Source organism: Anomaloglossus baeobatrachus, chromosome 1, assembly GCF_048569485.1.
Source record: "Anomaloglossus baeobatrachus isolate aAnoBae1 chromosome 1, aAnoBae1.hap1, whole genome shotgun sequence".
Classification (NCBI taxonomy): domain Eukaryota; kingdom Metazoa; phylum Chordata; class Amphibia; order Anura; family Aromobatidae; genus Anomaloglossus; species Anomaloglossus baeobatrachus.
Genome location: NC_134353.1, coordinates 643,413,462 through 643,428,449, shown reverse-complemented (window position 1 = coordinate 643,428,449; position 14,988 = coordinate 643,413,462). Strand labels below are relative to the sequence as shown.

The 14,988-nt window shown below is 45.4% G+C and overlaps 1 protein-coding gene across 5 annotated transcripts in view; it reads right to left on the bottom strand.

Moving 5' to 3' along the window:
* CHD8 (chromodomain helicase DNA binding protein 8) overlaps positions 1 to 14,988 on the bottom strand; it is a 172,065-nt gene that overhangs the window by 74,908 nt on the left and 82,169 nt on the right. For all 5 annotated transcript variants that reach the window (XM_075319601.1, XM_075319586.1, XM_075319617.1 and 2 more), the window contains exons 11-17: positions 8,731 to 8,868; positions 8,532 to 8,653; positions 8,188 to 8,431; positions 7,595 to 7,771; positions 6,112 to 6,255; positions 4,460 to 4,715; positions 4,153 to 4,363 (exon numbers count right to left, since the gene is read on the bottom strand). In XM_075319601.1, the coding sequence (XP_075175716.1) occupies positions 4,153 to 4,363; positions 4,460 to 4,715; positions 6,112 to 6,255; positions 7,595 to 7,771; positions 8,188 to 8,431; positions 8,532 to 8,653; positions 8,731 to 8,868 (1,292 nt within the window). The remainder of the gene's footprint in view (positions 1 to 4,152; positions 4,364 to 4,459; positions 4,716 to 6,111; positions 6,256 to 7,594; positions 7,772 to 8,187; positions 8,432 to 8,531; positions 8,654 to 8,730; positions 8,869 to 14,988) is intronic.

Genomic DNA, 14,988 nt, shown 5'->3' with positions numbered 1-14,988 from the left:
ACGGCACTGCCTCCATCGCTGCCACCATCTTCCCCAGGAAGTGCATGAGGCGCCTCAAGGGGTGTGACTGACCCCGAAGAAGAGATTGCACCCCTGCCTGCAGAGAAAGCTGTTTGTCCAGCGGTAGCTTGACTACCGCTGACTGTGTATGAAACTCCATCCCGAGGTAAGTCAGTGATTGGGTCGGTGTCAACTTGGATTTTGGGAAGTTGATGATCCACCCGAACTGCTGGAGAGTCGCCAGAGCGACGGTAAGGCTGTGTTGACACGCCACCCGAGAAGGTGCCCTGACTAGGAGATCGTCTATGTAGGGAATCACCGAGTGGCCCTGAGAGTGTAGGACCGCCACGACGGATGCCATGACTTTGGTGAACACCCGTGGAGCTGTCGCCAGGCCGAAAGGCAATGCCACGAACTGAAGTTGTTCGTCCCCGATGGCGAAACGCAAGAAGCGTTGATGTTCGGGTGCGATCGGCACGTGGAGATAAGCATCCCTGATGTCGATCGATGCTAGGAAGTCTCCTTGTGACATTGAGGCGATGACCGAGCGGAGAGATTCCATCCGAAACCTTCTGGTGCTCACATGTCTGTTGAGTAGTTTGAGGTCCAGAACGGGACGGAATGATCCGTCCTTCTTTGGCACCACGAACAAGTTGGAGTAAAAGCCGCGACCACGTTCCTGAGGGGGAACGGGGATCACAACTCCTTCTGTCTTCAGAGCGTCCACTGCCTGAAAAAGTGCGTCGGCCCGAGCGGGGGGCGGAGAGGTTCTGAAGAAACGAGTCGGAGGACGAGAGCTGAACTCTATCCTGTAACCGTGAGACAGAATGTCTCTCACCCATCTGTCTTGAACATGTGGCCACCAGGTGTCGCAAAAGCGGGAGAGCCTGCCACCGACCGAGGATGCGGCTCGGGGATGCCGAGAGTCATGAGGAGGCCGCCTTGGAGGCAGTGGCTCCTGCGGCCTTTTGGGGGCGTGACTTGGACCGCCACGCATAGGAGTTCCTCTAGCCTCTCTCAGGCCTGCTGGACGAAGAGGATTGGGGCTTGGCGGAGGGCCGAAAGGACCGAAACCTTGATTGTATTTTTCGTTGCTGAGGTCTCTTAGGTTTGGACTGGGGTAAGGAGGAGTCCTTTCCCTTGGATTCCTTAATAATCTCATCCAATCGTTCGCCAAACAAGCGGTCGCCAGAAAACGGCAAACCGGTTAAGAACCTCTTGGAGGCAGAGTCTGCCTTCCATTCACGCAGCCACATGGCCCTGCGGACTGCCACCGAATTAGCGGATGCCACCGCTGTACGGCTAGCAGAGTCTAGGACTGCGTTCATGGCGTAGGAAGAAAAAGCTGACGCTTGAGAAGTCAAAGACGCAACCTGCGGAGCAGAATTACGTGTGACCGCATTAATCTCAGCCAGACAAGCTGAGATAGCTTGGAGTGCCCACACGGCTGCAAAGGCCGGGGCAAAAGACGCACCTGTGGCTTCATAGATGGATTTCACCAGGAGCTCTATCTGCCTGTCAGTGGCATCTTTTAGTGATGAGCCATCTGCAACCGATACCACAGATCTAGCCGCCAGTCTAGAGACTGGAGGATCCACCTTGGGACATTGAGCCCAACCCTTAACTACGTCAGAGGGGAAGGGGTAACGTGTGTCAGTAAGGCGCTTCGTAAAGCGCTTGTCCGGAACCACTCTGGGCTTCTGGACAGCATCTCTGAAGTTAGAGTGATCGAAAAACGCACTACATGTACGTTTGGGGAACCTAAACTGGTGTTTCTCCTGCTGAGACGCCGACTCCTCTACAGTAGGAGGTGGGGGAGAGAGATCTAACACCTGGTTGATGGACGAGATAAGATCATTCACTAAGGCGTCCCCTTCAGGTGTATCAAGGTTAAGGGCGACGTCAGGGTCAGAGCCCTGAGCTGCGACGTCCGCCTCGTCCTCCAGAGAGTCCTCAAGCTGGGAACCCGAGCAGCGTGAAGAAGTCGGGGAAGATTCCCAGCGAGCCCGCTTAGCCTGTCTAGGACTGTGGTCCGGGCAGAGTCCTCTACGTGAGACCTAGGGCCCAACCTGGGAGCGCGCTGCGGCGCGGACCGAGAGGGGCCTGGAGGCGACGACCCAACAGGGGCCGGGGCCTGTGTAAGGACCGGTCTGGACTGCAAAGCTTCTAGCAGCTTGGCAGACCATTTGTCCATAGACTGAGCCATGGATTGTGAAAGTGACTCAGAGTTTCTCAGCAAAAGAGGCGAACTCTGTCCCTGCCGCCTGGACAGGGGGAGCAGGGAGGTCTACATGAGCCGAGGGGCCCACTAGTGACCGAGGCTCCGGCTGAGCAAGCGAAACAGGGGTCGAGCATTGCTCACAGTGAGGGTAGGTGGAACCCGCAGGTAACATAGCCCCACAAGAGGTACAGGCCGCAAAAAACCCTGTGCCTTAGCACCTTTGCTCCTTGTGGACGACATGCTATTGTCTCCTAGGAGAGTGATCACTGAGGGTATATGGGAAAGGGTATACAGCCCGACCGAACAGAAATATATATATATAAATACGTATCTATTCCGGCACCCTAGGGGGACCAGCACCGGGTGACCGGTGTGGCTTACCGACCGCTAAAAAGCGGAGTGTGTCCCCTCCAGATTCCCTGCCTTAGGTCTCCCAGAGCTGCAGAGCTCTTTCCTGATAATCCTCCACCGGCAGAATGCCAAAAAAATGGCTGCCGGAGCTCTCAGGGGAGGAGTGGAGCCGTGGGCGGCGCTAGAAAAGTGCGGGAATCTGGGGTCCCCACAGTGATCAGTGAGGGGGGAGGAAACATACAGGATGCTCCGGCCCTCACATCCGACGTCAGGTCGGCAGTCCCGCCCTTACCCCTGACAGGCAGGCCCAGGGGCGGGATTTTTGCTACTAGGCCGCGATGAAGCCGGGGACTAAATTTAAGACCGCGGCCGACAAGCAGGCGCGGTCGGCGCGGAAGTCCGCCGGTCTTCTCAAATCAGCAGCTGCTGCAGCGTCCGGGAAGAAGGCGCTCCCTGCACAGTCCCCATGGGGACACAGAGTACCTTAGAGATGCAGGGCCCGGTCCCTGAGGATGAATAGACTCCTGTCCGGCAGATTCCCACAGGGGCTGCGGAGGGAGCACGGTCCCAGTAAATGGATGACCGGTCAGGATCCCACTTCTCCCAGAGCCGCTAAGGGATGGTGAAGGAGACGTCATGAGGCTCCGGCCTTTGTACCCGCAATGGGTACCTCAACCTTAACAGCACCGCCGACGTAGTGGGGTGAGAAGGGAACATGCCGGGGGCCCCGTGAGGGCCCTCTTTTCTTCCAACCGATATAACTAATATGAGAATGCATGAGTGGATGTGTGCCTCCTTCCACACAAAGCATAAAACTGAGAAGCCTGTGATGCACGGGAGGGTGTATAGGCAGAGGGGAGGGGTTACACTTTTTAAAGTGTAATACTTTGTGTGGCCTCCGGAGGCAGAAGCTATACACCCAATTGTCTGGGTCTCCCAATGGAGCGACAAAGAAAGTAAAGTTTATTAAAACAGCAGCTGAGGCTCAGATAATATCTGGGGGGAGGGGTATTCATAGTTATCCCCTCCCACTGTTAGAATTAGCATAAGCATTATACAATGAATTTACTTTTTCACTTGCAGGACCTGTGTGAGGTCATACCCATGTGACCAGAAGGGGTGGAGCCTCAGCCAACGGAACAAAGTTGCTTCCTGGTATCAGCTTTGTTAGTTGAGGCCCCGTCCCTTCTGGTCTCACATAGGTAGGACCTTCACACAGATCCTGCAAGTGAAAAAGTAAAATCGATTATATAATATTTATGCCAATTTTAACAGGGGGGAGGAGATAACTATGAATACACCCCTGCAATTATCTGATCCTCCGCTGCTGTCACTCAAGAAGCTGAAGATTTTTTAAACTTTACTTTCTTGGATTTCAAAACATATAGTTCCGAGCTGCACACTAAAGGTATGTGGAGAATCAGCCTGATACTACCAGTATAGCACTGGCTTTAGGTTATATATGAAAATCCAGGCGATTGGTTTCCTTGAACCATAACTGCCCCTCCCCACCCAAAAATAAATGACTATCCTTTCAATGTGAATAGATTTGATCAACCGATGAGCTGAACGTTGCTTACCTACGCTGGATGAGATAATCCTCCAATATATCCAAACACCGAACCATTTGGGAAAAGATCAGGACCTTGTGGCCTCCAGCTCTAAGCTTGGGCAGAAGCTTGTCTATTAACACTAGTTTGCCAGAGGAGCGCACCATTGCTTTTAGGTGGAAGTCTAGCGGGATTATTGGGGTAGCTTCCCTGAAATCGAACAGTATCTTCTCTTCCGCACCTTGACAAAAAAAAATAAAATGATACAGTAAAAAAGAAAATAAGGAATGGAACTCATGAAAAAACATAGCTCATATGTGTAGTGGTAGACACGTACCAGTAATGAGGTAGGGGTGGTTGCAGCATTTCCGCAGTTCCATCATGGTGTTAAGTAAATTAGGTGTATTGGACTGACTGGCACCTTTAGTCAAGAATGAAAAGTTCTTTTCCAGAATGGCCCTGTAATATTTCTTCTGAATATTGGTTAATTCAACTTCAATGATCGTTTCCTGTTTAGGAGCAAGATTCTTTTCAACGTCTTCTTTTAACCTTCTGAGCATCATTGGCTTCAAAATAGCTTGTAGCTTTTGTACCTAGAAAAGATAGCTATAGGTTAGGATGTGCTAGGCATAATGGGATACAGTCATTCCTTCATCTTGTAAGCCTCTATTACTGCCAGTTAATAAAATACAGCAGAAAATTGTGGAGAGAAAACTTGGGCAAACAATATAAGACGTTTCCGTGTATTGTGTTTCATTGAAAATAAGTCACTTATATTACTTTTTGCCTTGAGAAATGCGCTAGGGCTTATTTTTGGGGAAATATGGTTTAGGGGTAAGTTTGCCCCCCCAAAAAAGGCAGACACCCACAAGTAAAATCATACGGTACCAGACCCTGGACATCTATGCTGCTCCCAGGCCCTCCTGCGATCCACAGCGCATGCTCCCAGGAGATCCTTGTGTGAGCCACAGCTGTCCTCCTATGCTTCAGGACAACACTCACACAGACCGTCGGGGATACCGTACTGCGGACAGCCAACACGGGGGATCTGGAATGCGTGAAACACGAGGAACTGCGGTGGAACATATCGATGTATTCCACTGCAGGTCCTTGATTCATTTCACTGCAGGTCCCTTCAGGGTCTGGTTCAGTATGATTGCAGGGTCTGTCTTCTCTGTTTTGGGGCTAGCGGCTTTCTTTAATGTAGTGTTCTGCAGTATCCTTTAAACTTTTTTAGCTGCATGGACACTTCATTATTGAACCGCAAGTAGGGCTTATTTTTGGCGGTAGGGTTTATATTGAAGTCTTACTCCAGAAAGGCTGAAAATTCCTGTTAGGGCTTATTTTTGGGGAAACACAGTAGTAGTACAGCTGGAAAATACGTTTGTTCCTGTTCAGATGGAATTTGAAGGCAGCAGCCAGCCAACCAGTGGCTGCCGACTGACTGCCATGTACTAAGGAAATCACAAGGATTTTCTGAATCCACCCTACAATCATGACAATAGAGGGTCCCTATTCCTTATCATTGTGATCGGGACTAAAAGGAAGAGTGATACATGCACACATTCACAGACACAACATTCAGCGTCTACAGGACTGAATGAGATATTTGAATATTGCCCTTAGCAGTCTCCATCATGACCATCAAGTGTGACCATGCTGCTTCATACAATCTCCACTGCAGTTTGGAAAGATGATAGGTAGGCGTTACAACCATGGAGGTCCCCAGAACACAAACAAACAATCAACTATGCAGTGGATAAATATTAAAAGAAAAAACACTGGGAAAGTCCCTGTAAAGTGAGGGTCTATGACCAGTGTGACAGCAGGTAGATGTGTAAAATAGGTGTGTGAATCGGGATGAGGATGCAGCATTTTACTTTCAGAATAAATTAAATAGAGGAGGATTAAAGCCCATTGGATCTATGGTTTTAAATATATGTACATTATTTCTGAATGACTTGTCATTATTGCCATGCTTCTTATTACCTGCTCCTCTGTTTTCAGATCTCCAAAATCCTTCAGAAACTCTGCCTCTGAAGCAAACTGAGTTGGCTCCAAGAAATGTAACAGACTGAAAAGCTCCTCCACAGTGTTCTGTAATGGTGTCCCAGTCAATAGTACCTTGTGCTCCTGAGGGGCGGCAGGAAAAGAAACAAACAAACATTCGTGGAACCTTGGTTTAAGAGTAACTTGGTTTGAGAGCGTTTTGCAAGACAAGCAAAGCTTTTTAAAAATTTGTAACTTTGTTTAAGAGCAATGCTTTGCAATAAGATGCAATAAGAGCAAAGACTCACTGTGCACACTTCCGGTTCCGTCCTTTCATCGCACTCGGAGCCGCTCTGGCGCGCTCTGTGCAAACGTACTGGAGGTAACTTTCTATACTTATCTACTGTATACCATTGTACTGTACAGTATATACTATATAGCATGTCTATCAATTTGCATTGGTGGATACAGTACTGTACTTTCTTTCTGCTAATTAGTACAGTATATTGCTTGTACTACTTGCCTGTGTAGTATTTGTCTACTTGCCTGTGTAGTATTCCTACCCCACATTTGGTTTAGTCCTGCCCTTATTTTTGGGGAGGGTGGGGGGGGGGGGGTTGTGTACTGTAGTAAAATAAAGGTTGTCATATTTATACATCATTTTTTCTCTCTATAGTGCACCTCCCGCACACCAACAATTCTATTATAAGCTAACATGCAGTTTAATTTGTTTTATATGACTTTTTACTGTACTGTACAGTATTTTTTTAGTGTACTGTAGTAATTTTATAAGAATACAGTACATTATTTTGTATTACTGCAATAAGTTTGTATAAATACAGTAAATATTCTTTAAATATTCTTGGGTTGTGGAACGAATTGTCTGAGTTTCAATTATTTCCTATGGGAAAATTCGCTTTGATAAAAGAGTAACTTGGTTTAAGAGCACAGTCCCGGAACCAATTATGTTCGTAATCCAATGTGCCACTGTACATACACACACACACACACACACACACACACACACACACACACACACACACACACACACACACACACACACACAACCATATTTTTCAGTTTAAGATGCACCCCAGGAGGGGGGGTGGGGGGAGGGGGGGAAATGGCTGTTGTCGTGGAGCAAGGTCACAGGAGGCAGGGACGCTGGTGGAGCAGGTCGATGCTGCGGGCAGTGTGGGCGTCCCAGATGCTGAGAGGTAGGCAACTTACGAAAACTGTTGGCTCCTCACACCATAATTTGAACCCTGTACCGCCGACATTTTCAGGATGTGCCCACTGCACAGCCCACCCCTCAGGCTCCAGTACAGCGCCTGGCTCCTGCGACCCCTCTCCACCACCTCCCGGTAAGGTGCATTCGAATTATAAGACGCACCCCTCATTATCCTCCCAATTTTGTGGGAGGAAAAGGGAGTCTTATAATCTGAAAAATACAGTATATATAATCATATATTTTTAAGCTTACCAGGTCCATGTGCTTCAAGCTATCCAACAGTTTGCAGTTTCTGTTCTTTAGACGATGAGCTTCATCAATAATAACACAGCGCCATTCTATTTCACGCAGTTCAGGGCAGTCAGACAGCACCATTTCAAATGTGGTGATCAAGGCATCAAACTTATAAGCTCCGGGGATCAGCCGACCCTGTAGATCGCAAGCAATGAGAACATGGTCAAAGTAATGAAGGTTTCCAAGCGGACAGGGACGGATAAATCTAAAATGTAAGCAGCATAGAAATGTTATGTAGCCACGAAAGGCCTCCACACACTAAATCGTAAAAGTTACTGTGATAATATATTACATATTCTATCATGTCAGATCCCGGAGTTAAGCAGTCCATTCATGCACCTGGGATGGAAAATTTTACGTGCAGAATAACGGTGATAAAAAAAGCCAGAAATGTTCCTAAGAATGTAGCCTGTGCAGGTTATTCCTGATACACCAGTTGCTGGAAGGGAGTTCAGCAGTCGTGTTGAGATTTAGAATACATACATTGGTGAGGTATTCACAGCTAGACCCCCACCTAATCAGTATACCAATTATTGAAGTAAGGCACTGACCTTTGAGTCTTTGCAGTACATTTCATACTGCTGAATCATTTGTCGACTAGCCAGGCTACCATGGTATACAATGGTGTTCATTTGCGTCCAACTTGCAAACTCCCTCTCCCAGTTCGTAATAGTAGAAAGTGGAGCAATAACGAGAAATGGCCCCCGGACTCCAACATTGTACACTTCTTGCAAAAATGTAATGGACTGGATTGTCTTTCCCAGGCCCATTTCATCAGCCAGAATACAGTTTTGCCTGCAATGAGTGACAATGCGAAAGTTACATAGTATAAAAGTAATATGAGGCAAACACATAAAAGACTGAAGAAACGCTGAAAGCCGTGAGGCTCACTCACCTGTTGTACCAATTGAATAGCAGCCAATTCACCCCCTCTAACTGGTATTCCCTCAACTGGTTTCCATTCCTGTATTCCCGGGTGAGATCCAATTTATTCCAAGATGTAGCGAGTGGCCTTGCCTAATGAGAACCAATTAGGTCAACTATAAAAGTATGGACTTTAAGACATGTACCTTAATAAAGGAGCAGCTACTCACCACGCGCTTCAGAGTGGGCTGACGAGATTCTATGATCTTATACTCCTCAACCTTCCCATCGTCTACATCTTCCTTAAGTTCCCAAGTACTGTCTTCGTAAGACAAGGAACACCACTTGACCAGATAATACACAACAGGCTGAAAAAGGGAATCAACACCTTTAAAGCATTAGAGTTATTAAAATTTTTATTTCATAAGTCAACAGCACACTTGAAGGTAGACAACTTTGTCAGATATCTTCTCTGCCACAAATGATTAGTCATTACACAGGTCTACAAAAAAAAAAAAAATCTAAAAAGGTGCCAAAGTATTTTTTTAATGGATTTAGGGCATTTTGAGGGTGCTGAATTAAAAAACAATCCCATATATCTTTTGCTGAATTGGTTCTAGTTTATGAGATAATAGAAATCCATGAATATAATGCATTGCGTGCGACTTGTGTGTGATAAATGCATTACCATTTGGTCTGTCTTTTGACTCTTTTAGGGTAAGTTCACACGCTGCATTTTTTGACGCTGCGTTTGTGTTTTGCGGCAAAAACGCACCCGCGGCAAAAACCGCGTGCGTTTTGGTGCGTTTTTTTGCTGCGTTTCTATGCGCTTTTTTTTTTTAATCAGTGAACAAGGCCATTAAAGATTCTTGAGAAAAAAAAAAGTCTGATGTAATTTCCTTCAATAGGTTCTTCATTCTCCACTAGTGTATGCAGGAGAGCAGACAGCTGCAGAACTACAATGCGTCCGGTGACCGCATCAGCTGATCATCGGCAGGTCCTGCAGCTATCGGACGTGTCCCAGGAGTCTGCACACAGCCGGAGCAGGGGTGGCGGTACCGGGAAGAGGAGCTGGGAGCGGACATGTACCGGGAGTCTGCAGACAGGTATGAGATTTTCTTTTTTTTTTTTTTTTTTCTACTGTTCACTTGATTTCGCAGCTGCTTCCACCTCCCGTCCGGACATGGCGCCGGACGGGAGGTGGAAGCAGCGGTGGCGGTACCGGGAGGATTCGCGCTTCTGTGTTTACCAACAGAAGGAATCCTCTTCCTGTACACATCACTGTACTACCCACCCCTTGGGTTTATAGCTGCGTTTTTTTGTTATAAAAACGCACTAAAACGCAGCTATATTTGCAATTTGCGTTTTTCATTGCGTTTTTGAACATCTCATTGAACTCAATGGGTTGAAAACGCAGTGAAAAAAATGCAAAGATACTTCACATGCTGTGTTCTTGTGGGCAGCACAAGAACACAGCTTTACAAAAAAAAAAAAAACGCTGTGTGTAGACAGCAAAAATGAAAAAACTCAGACTTTGCTGGTGAAGCAAAGTCATGCAGTTTTCTGAACAAAAACGCACCCGAAAAACGCACTGTGCGCACATAGCCTAACAGTGTCTTAAGTATAAAAGCACATGTAAAAAGTATGACCATCAAGAGCATCAACAATCCTGATGTATTCTGCTATATCTGTGCAGTATACATGGTTGAAAAACAAAGTAGAATTATCACAGACTTTGTGCATTGAGTAAACCTGGCTTATTTTATGGTACAGCTTGAAGACCAGGATAAGTCTTAGGCTACTTTCACACATCCGGCTTGAGCCCTGCGGCTCAATCCGGCTGTGCAAGCTATGCAACGGATGCGGTGAAAACACCGCATCCTTTGCATAAGTTTTTCCCATGCGGCCCGCCCGGTTTTTGCCGCTTGCGGCATGCTACTGAGCATGCGCAGTGGCAAAAACCGCATGCGGCGGCCGGATGCGGTATTTGCCGCATCGCGCCGCATCCGGCCGCCATAGGCATGCATTGAGAGATGCGCCGCATCGGCCGAATGCGGCGCGATGCGGTTTTTTTTGCCGCTCGAAAAAACGTGCCAGGCAACGTTCCATCCGGCCGCCGCATCGGCTAAATCTGCCGCATGCGGCAAAAACCGGATGGAACGCAAGGCCATGCGGCACAATGCGGCACTAATTAAAGTCTATGCAGGAAAATCGCAACCGGCAGCAAAAAAAACCGGTTGCGATTTTCCTGCAAAGTGCCGGATTGTGCCGCAGAAGAAAAACCGGAGGTGTGAAAGTACCCTTAGGCTCCACATATGGTTTGCAAAACATGTGCGGAGCATTTATGACAGTGGACAAATGGTGAAAGAAAAACTTTAAAAAACTTTAGAATGGAGAAAACCGAACAACAACCATGACTATTGTTATATTTTTTTTATTGTAAAGATTAAAGGCTGTAATGGTTACAGGAAAGCATGGTGGGATTACCCTGATTTGGAATCAGCAAGATGACCTATTCCACATGGCAAGGACGTTCCCATACCAGTGTTTATGGCCAAACCATCCACAGACTGAAGAGAGGCAAGGATTGGAGGGTATGGCAGGTAGCAGTGGAAGGGAACTTTAGAGAAGCTCTTCGAGGCCTCAACAATTAAGCCAAAAAGAACTCAATGAACTGATGATTCAAGACTTAAAGCTGTTCAAGCAAGCATCTAAACTATGGCCAGACTTAATGAACAAAATCTTATAAAAAAACAGAAGCTAAAATTACAGCCTAATCGGACAAGAGAAGAGAGGCTTCTCCCATATTTCAACCAAGAGGAAGAACCAATCAATCATTTTGCCACCGCTTCATATTAAGCTAGGTTTAAAGAGAACCAAACATCAGCATTTTCCTATATAAGGTGCAGCCAGGGCAGCACTGGCACTATCGGGCACAGTGTGTACATACCATTAGTGGGCAGCTCGGGTGTTTAGGCTGTGAAATCCAACTTTATAAAGTTTGAAAATTCATCATCTTTTTGATTGACGTGCGCACCTCTGCTGCTAATGTCCGGGCGGGTTATGCACGTTTATCCCCACCCCCCGCCGCCTGTTCCTCCCTCCCTCTGGCTGAAGATTAGAAATTTACATACAGCCAGAGGGAGGAACAGGCGGGGGGGAAATCGCGGATACACGTGCATAACCCGCCCGGACATTAGCAGCAGAGGTGCGCACGTCAATCAAAAAGATGATGAATTTTCAAATTTTATAAACTTTGATTTCACAGCCTAAACATCAGAGCTGCACACTAATGGTATGTACACAATGTGCCTGATAGTGCCAGTGCTGCCCTGGCTGCACCTTATATAGGAAAATGCTGATGTTTGGTTCTCTTTAATGAAGTAATTTGTTAGAGCTTTGGACACACTGGGTAATTGCTTAGAGTACCATTTGTAGATCATTCTCTAGACGGAGCACGGAAAAACTGAAAGCTGAAATCTTTGATTGTCCTTGTAAACTCTTGAACGATTCAAATTTCACCACTTGAATGAATGAATGAATGAATGAATGAATGAATGAAAATGAGGCTTCGGCCTTGAATAGTTTTGTCTCTGTTGTGAGGAACTACTTGGGTAAACACAGAGCACATAATTATGAAGAATTGGTGCAAGGTATGCTCGCTAACTTCAGAAATGTTGTTAATATAAGCATAAAAAGACACACATCTCCATAGCCATGTAAACAGATTTCCAGATAACCTTGGAGACTTCGGCAAGGAACAAGGCGAGAGATTCCACCAGCTTATGAAGGTGATGGAGAGATATCAAGGCAGATGTGACCTACACATGATGGCAGATACTGCTGGAGAAACCAATGTGCTGGTCCTGATGACACACACAGCGCTTTTTTGAAACATTGACATTAATAACAATAATCAATTAATATTGTAATGAATCAAGTCATACATAATTTATTCCTGTCACTGTTCGATATTTTTTGTATGATTTTTACTTACTAGTTGTAACAAAAATTAATAATCTTGCAATTCTAAATACTTTTCAATCTTGTGTATGTTATTTAATAGCTCAGAAACTAAAACCAAACTGGCAACACCAGATTTTAAATCAGCACCATAAACTGATACATCTATTCAGACATCTTTGGCACCACTATCAGTGTGCCAGTATCAGTCATTAGCCCCTCCCTCTAGCCCCTCCCTCATTCTCTAACTCCTCCCTCCTCCTAGAATTTCATTTGTAACAACCGCTATCTCCTCTCAGTAATGGGAAAGTCTTCACTGAATACAGATTGTACCTCAGAATAATGACTGACCAATTCTGGCAGAGAAAGAAGCAGATGTGATTGATCCGATATATAACAGTTATTTATTTTCATGTGTACTATTGATTTGTCAAATAAAAAATTAAAAAAAAAAAACGATGGTTACCTCTTTTTTTTGTTATATACACATACAGTTCATGCTTATAGGTAAACTTTTTAAAGTTTTGCATTAAGACATGATGCCACTCCACTTAATCTCCATAGACAACTTGCTATAAATCAGATTTATATTATATCACATATGTAAAACACACACACACACACACACACACACACACACACACACACTCATGCATATATTATATATACGCACACGCAAAGTGGACTGGGTAAATAAAAAAAAAAACAAAAACAAAAAACCACAATTGTTACGACCAGAGCCATATTTCCAGCTTGTTCTGCCCTAGCTGTTGCCGGCTGCCCTGTATGCGGTCATCTCAGCTGTGTCGTACTGTTCAGGCCAAGCACCATGCTATTAAATCATCAAGTAAGGGGCTTAATAATCTAACCTTCAGTGCAGCTAATAAAGATTTATAGGCCCCATAAATGTAAATTTGAAGAGCTCCACCTCTGTCCTGTCTTTTCTGTGTTCATTAGGTGATATTTCTCACCAGTAAACAGCATACCATATGTACAATATGCTTTCTAAAGAGCATAAAAGATCTACCACTACATGCACCATTTTACGAAAATGTCAAGAGTCCGTTGAACATCCACAACATGTTTACAGTATAACCTGTTGTGAATACATTTTCCAGTTTGGGGCTCCCTCTTGTGGTCAGTGCTGGAGGTGCAGTTGACTTGTGGAATGAGAGCCACAAACCTATAAAGGACTGGCAATCAGGCCTTTCATATTGGGACTATATAAACCCAGGTAAAAGGTCCACTACATTTCTATTAGTTTGTGCTCAGCAAATCAGCGCTATGAGCATTAATGAGAAGCTATGATTAGCGAATCCTATGTCTCACTCTCGATATCTGGTACTGTAGTTGGACCTTCTCATTGATAGGCACGTGGTAATTTGTTGACACCAGATATATAAATACATAATCCTGTTTAGAAACATCACCAACAAGGAACCCCAAAAAAGAACAAAAAAATAAATAAATAAATAATATTTACAGTATATCACAAAAGTGAATACACCCCTCTTTTCATTGGGCAACAAAAGTAAGTAAATCCTTAATTGAAAATGGCCAACTTGTGCACAAAAGTGTGAATATTTTGTGTGGCCACTATTATTTTCAAACACTGCCTTAACAGTCTTGGGAATGTAGTTCACTAGAGCGTCACAGGAGCCGCTGGAATCTTCTTCCACTCCTTCATGATGACATCGCGGATCTGGTGTATGTGTGAGACCTTGCGCTCCCCCACCTTCAGTTTGAGGATGCCCCACATATGTTAAATAGGGTTTAGCTCTAGCTAGTTTACCCTTCGTATCTTTATCAAGTCAATGGTAATCTTGGAGGTGTGTTTGGGGCCAATATGATGGATAATGCTCTCCTTCAATGTGCCACAGCACATGTAAGCATTCATAGTTCCCTCAATAAACTGTAGTCCCCATAGTTGGCAGCACTAATGCATCCCTAAACCATGACACTCCCACCACTATGCTTGACTGGAAGCAGGAAAAAAAAAAATAATTTGTCTTTATACTCCTCATCTGCGTACACACACAAATAAATAAGTTAATCTAGGTTTCATAAAACCATAGCACATGGTTCCAGTAATTCAATCCTTAGTCTACTTGTGTTCAGCAAACTGTTTATGGGCTTTCTTGTGTATCACCTTTAGAAGAGGCTTCCGTTTGATACAACTGCCATGCAGTCCTATTTGATGCAGTGTGCAGCATATGGTCTGAGCACGGACAGGCTGACCCTCCACATTAACCTCTTCAGTAATGCTGGCAGCACTCATATGTCTATTTTGAAAAGACAGTGTTTTGATATGACGCTGAGCACGTGCACTTAAGTAAATTGATTGACCATGGCGAGGCCTGTTCTAAGTGGAACGTGCCCTGTTGGTTCTAGGAAGTTTCGACCCCCGGACATTTTGCCCCCCGGACATTTTGCCCATTTCGCCCCCGCACATTTCGCCAACAGCAGTTCGCCCACGGATATTTCGGCCCCAAATTAGGCAGGGAATTTTAACCTTGTATTTTAGC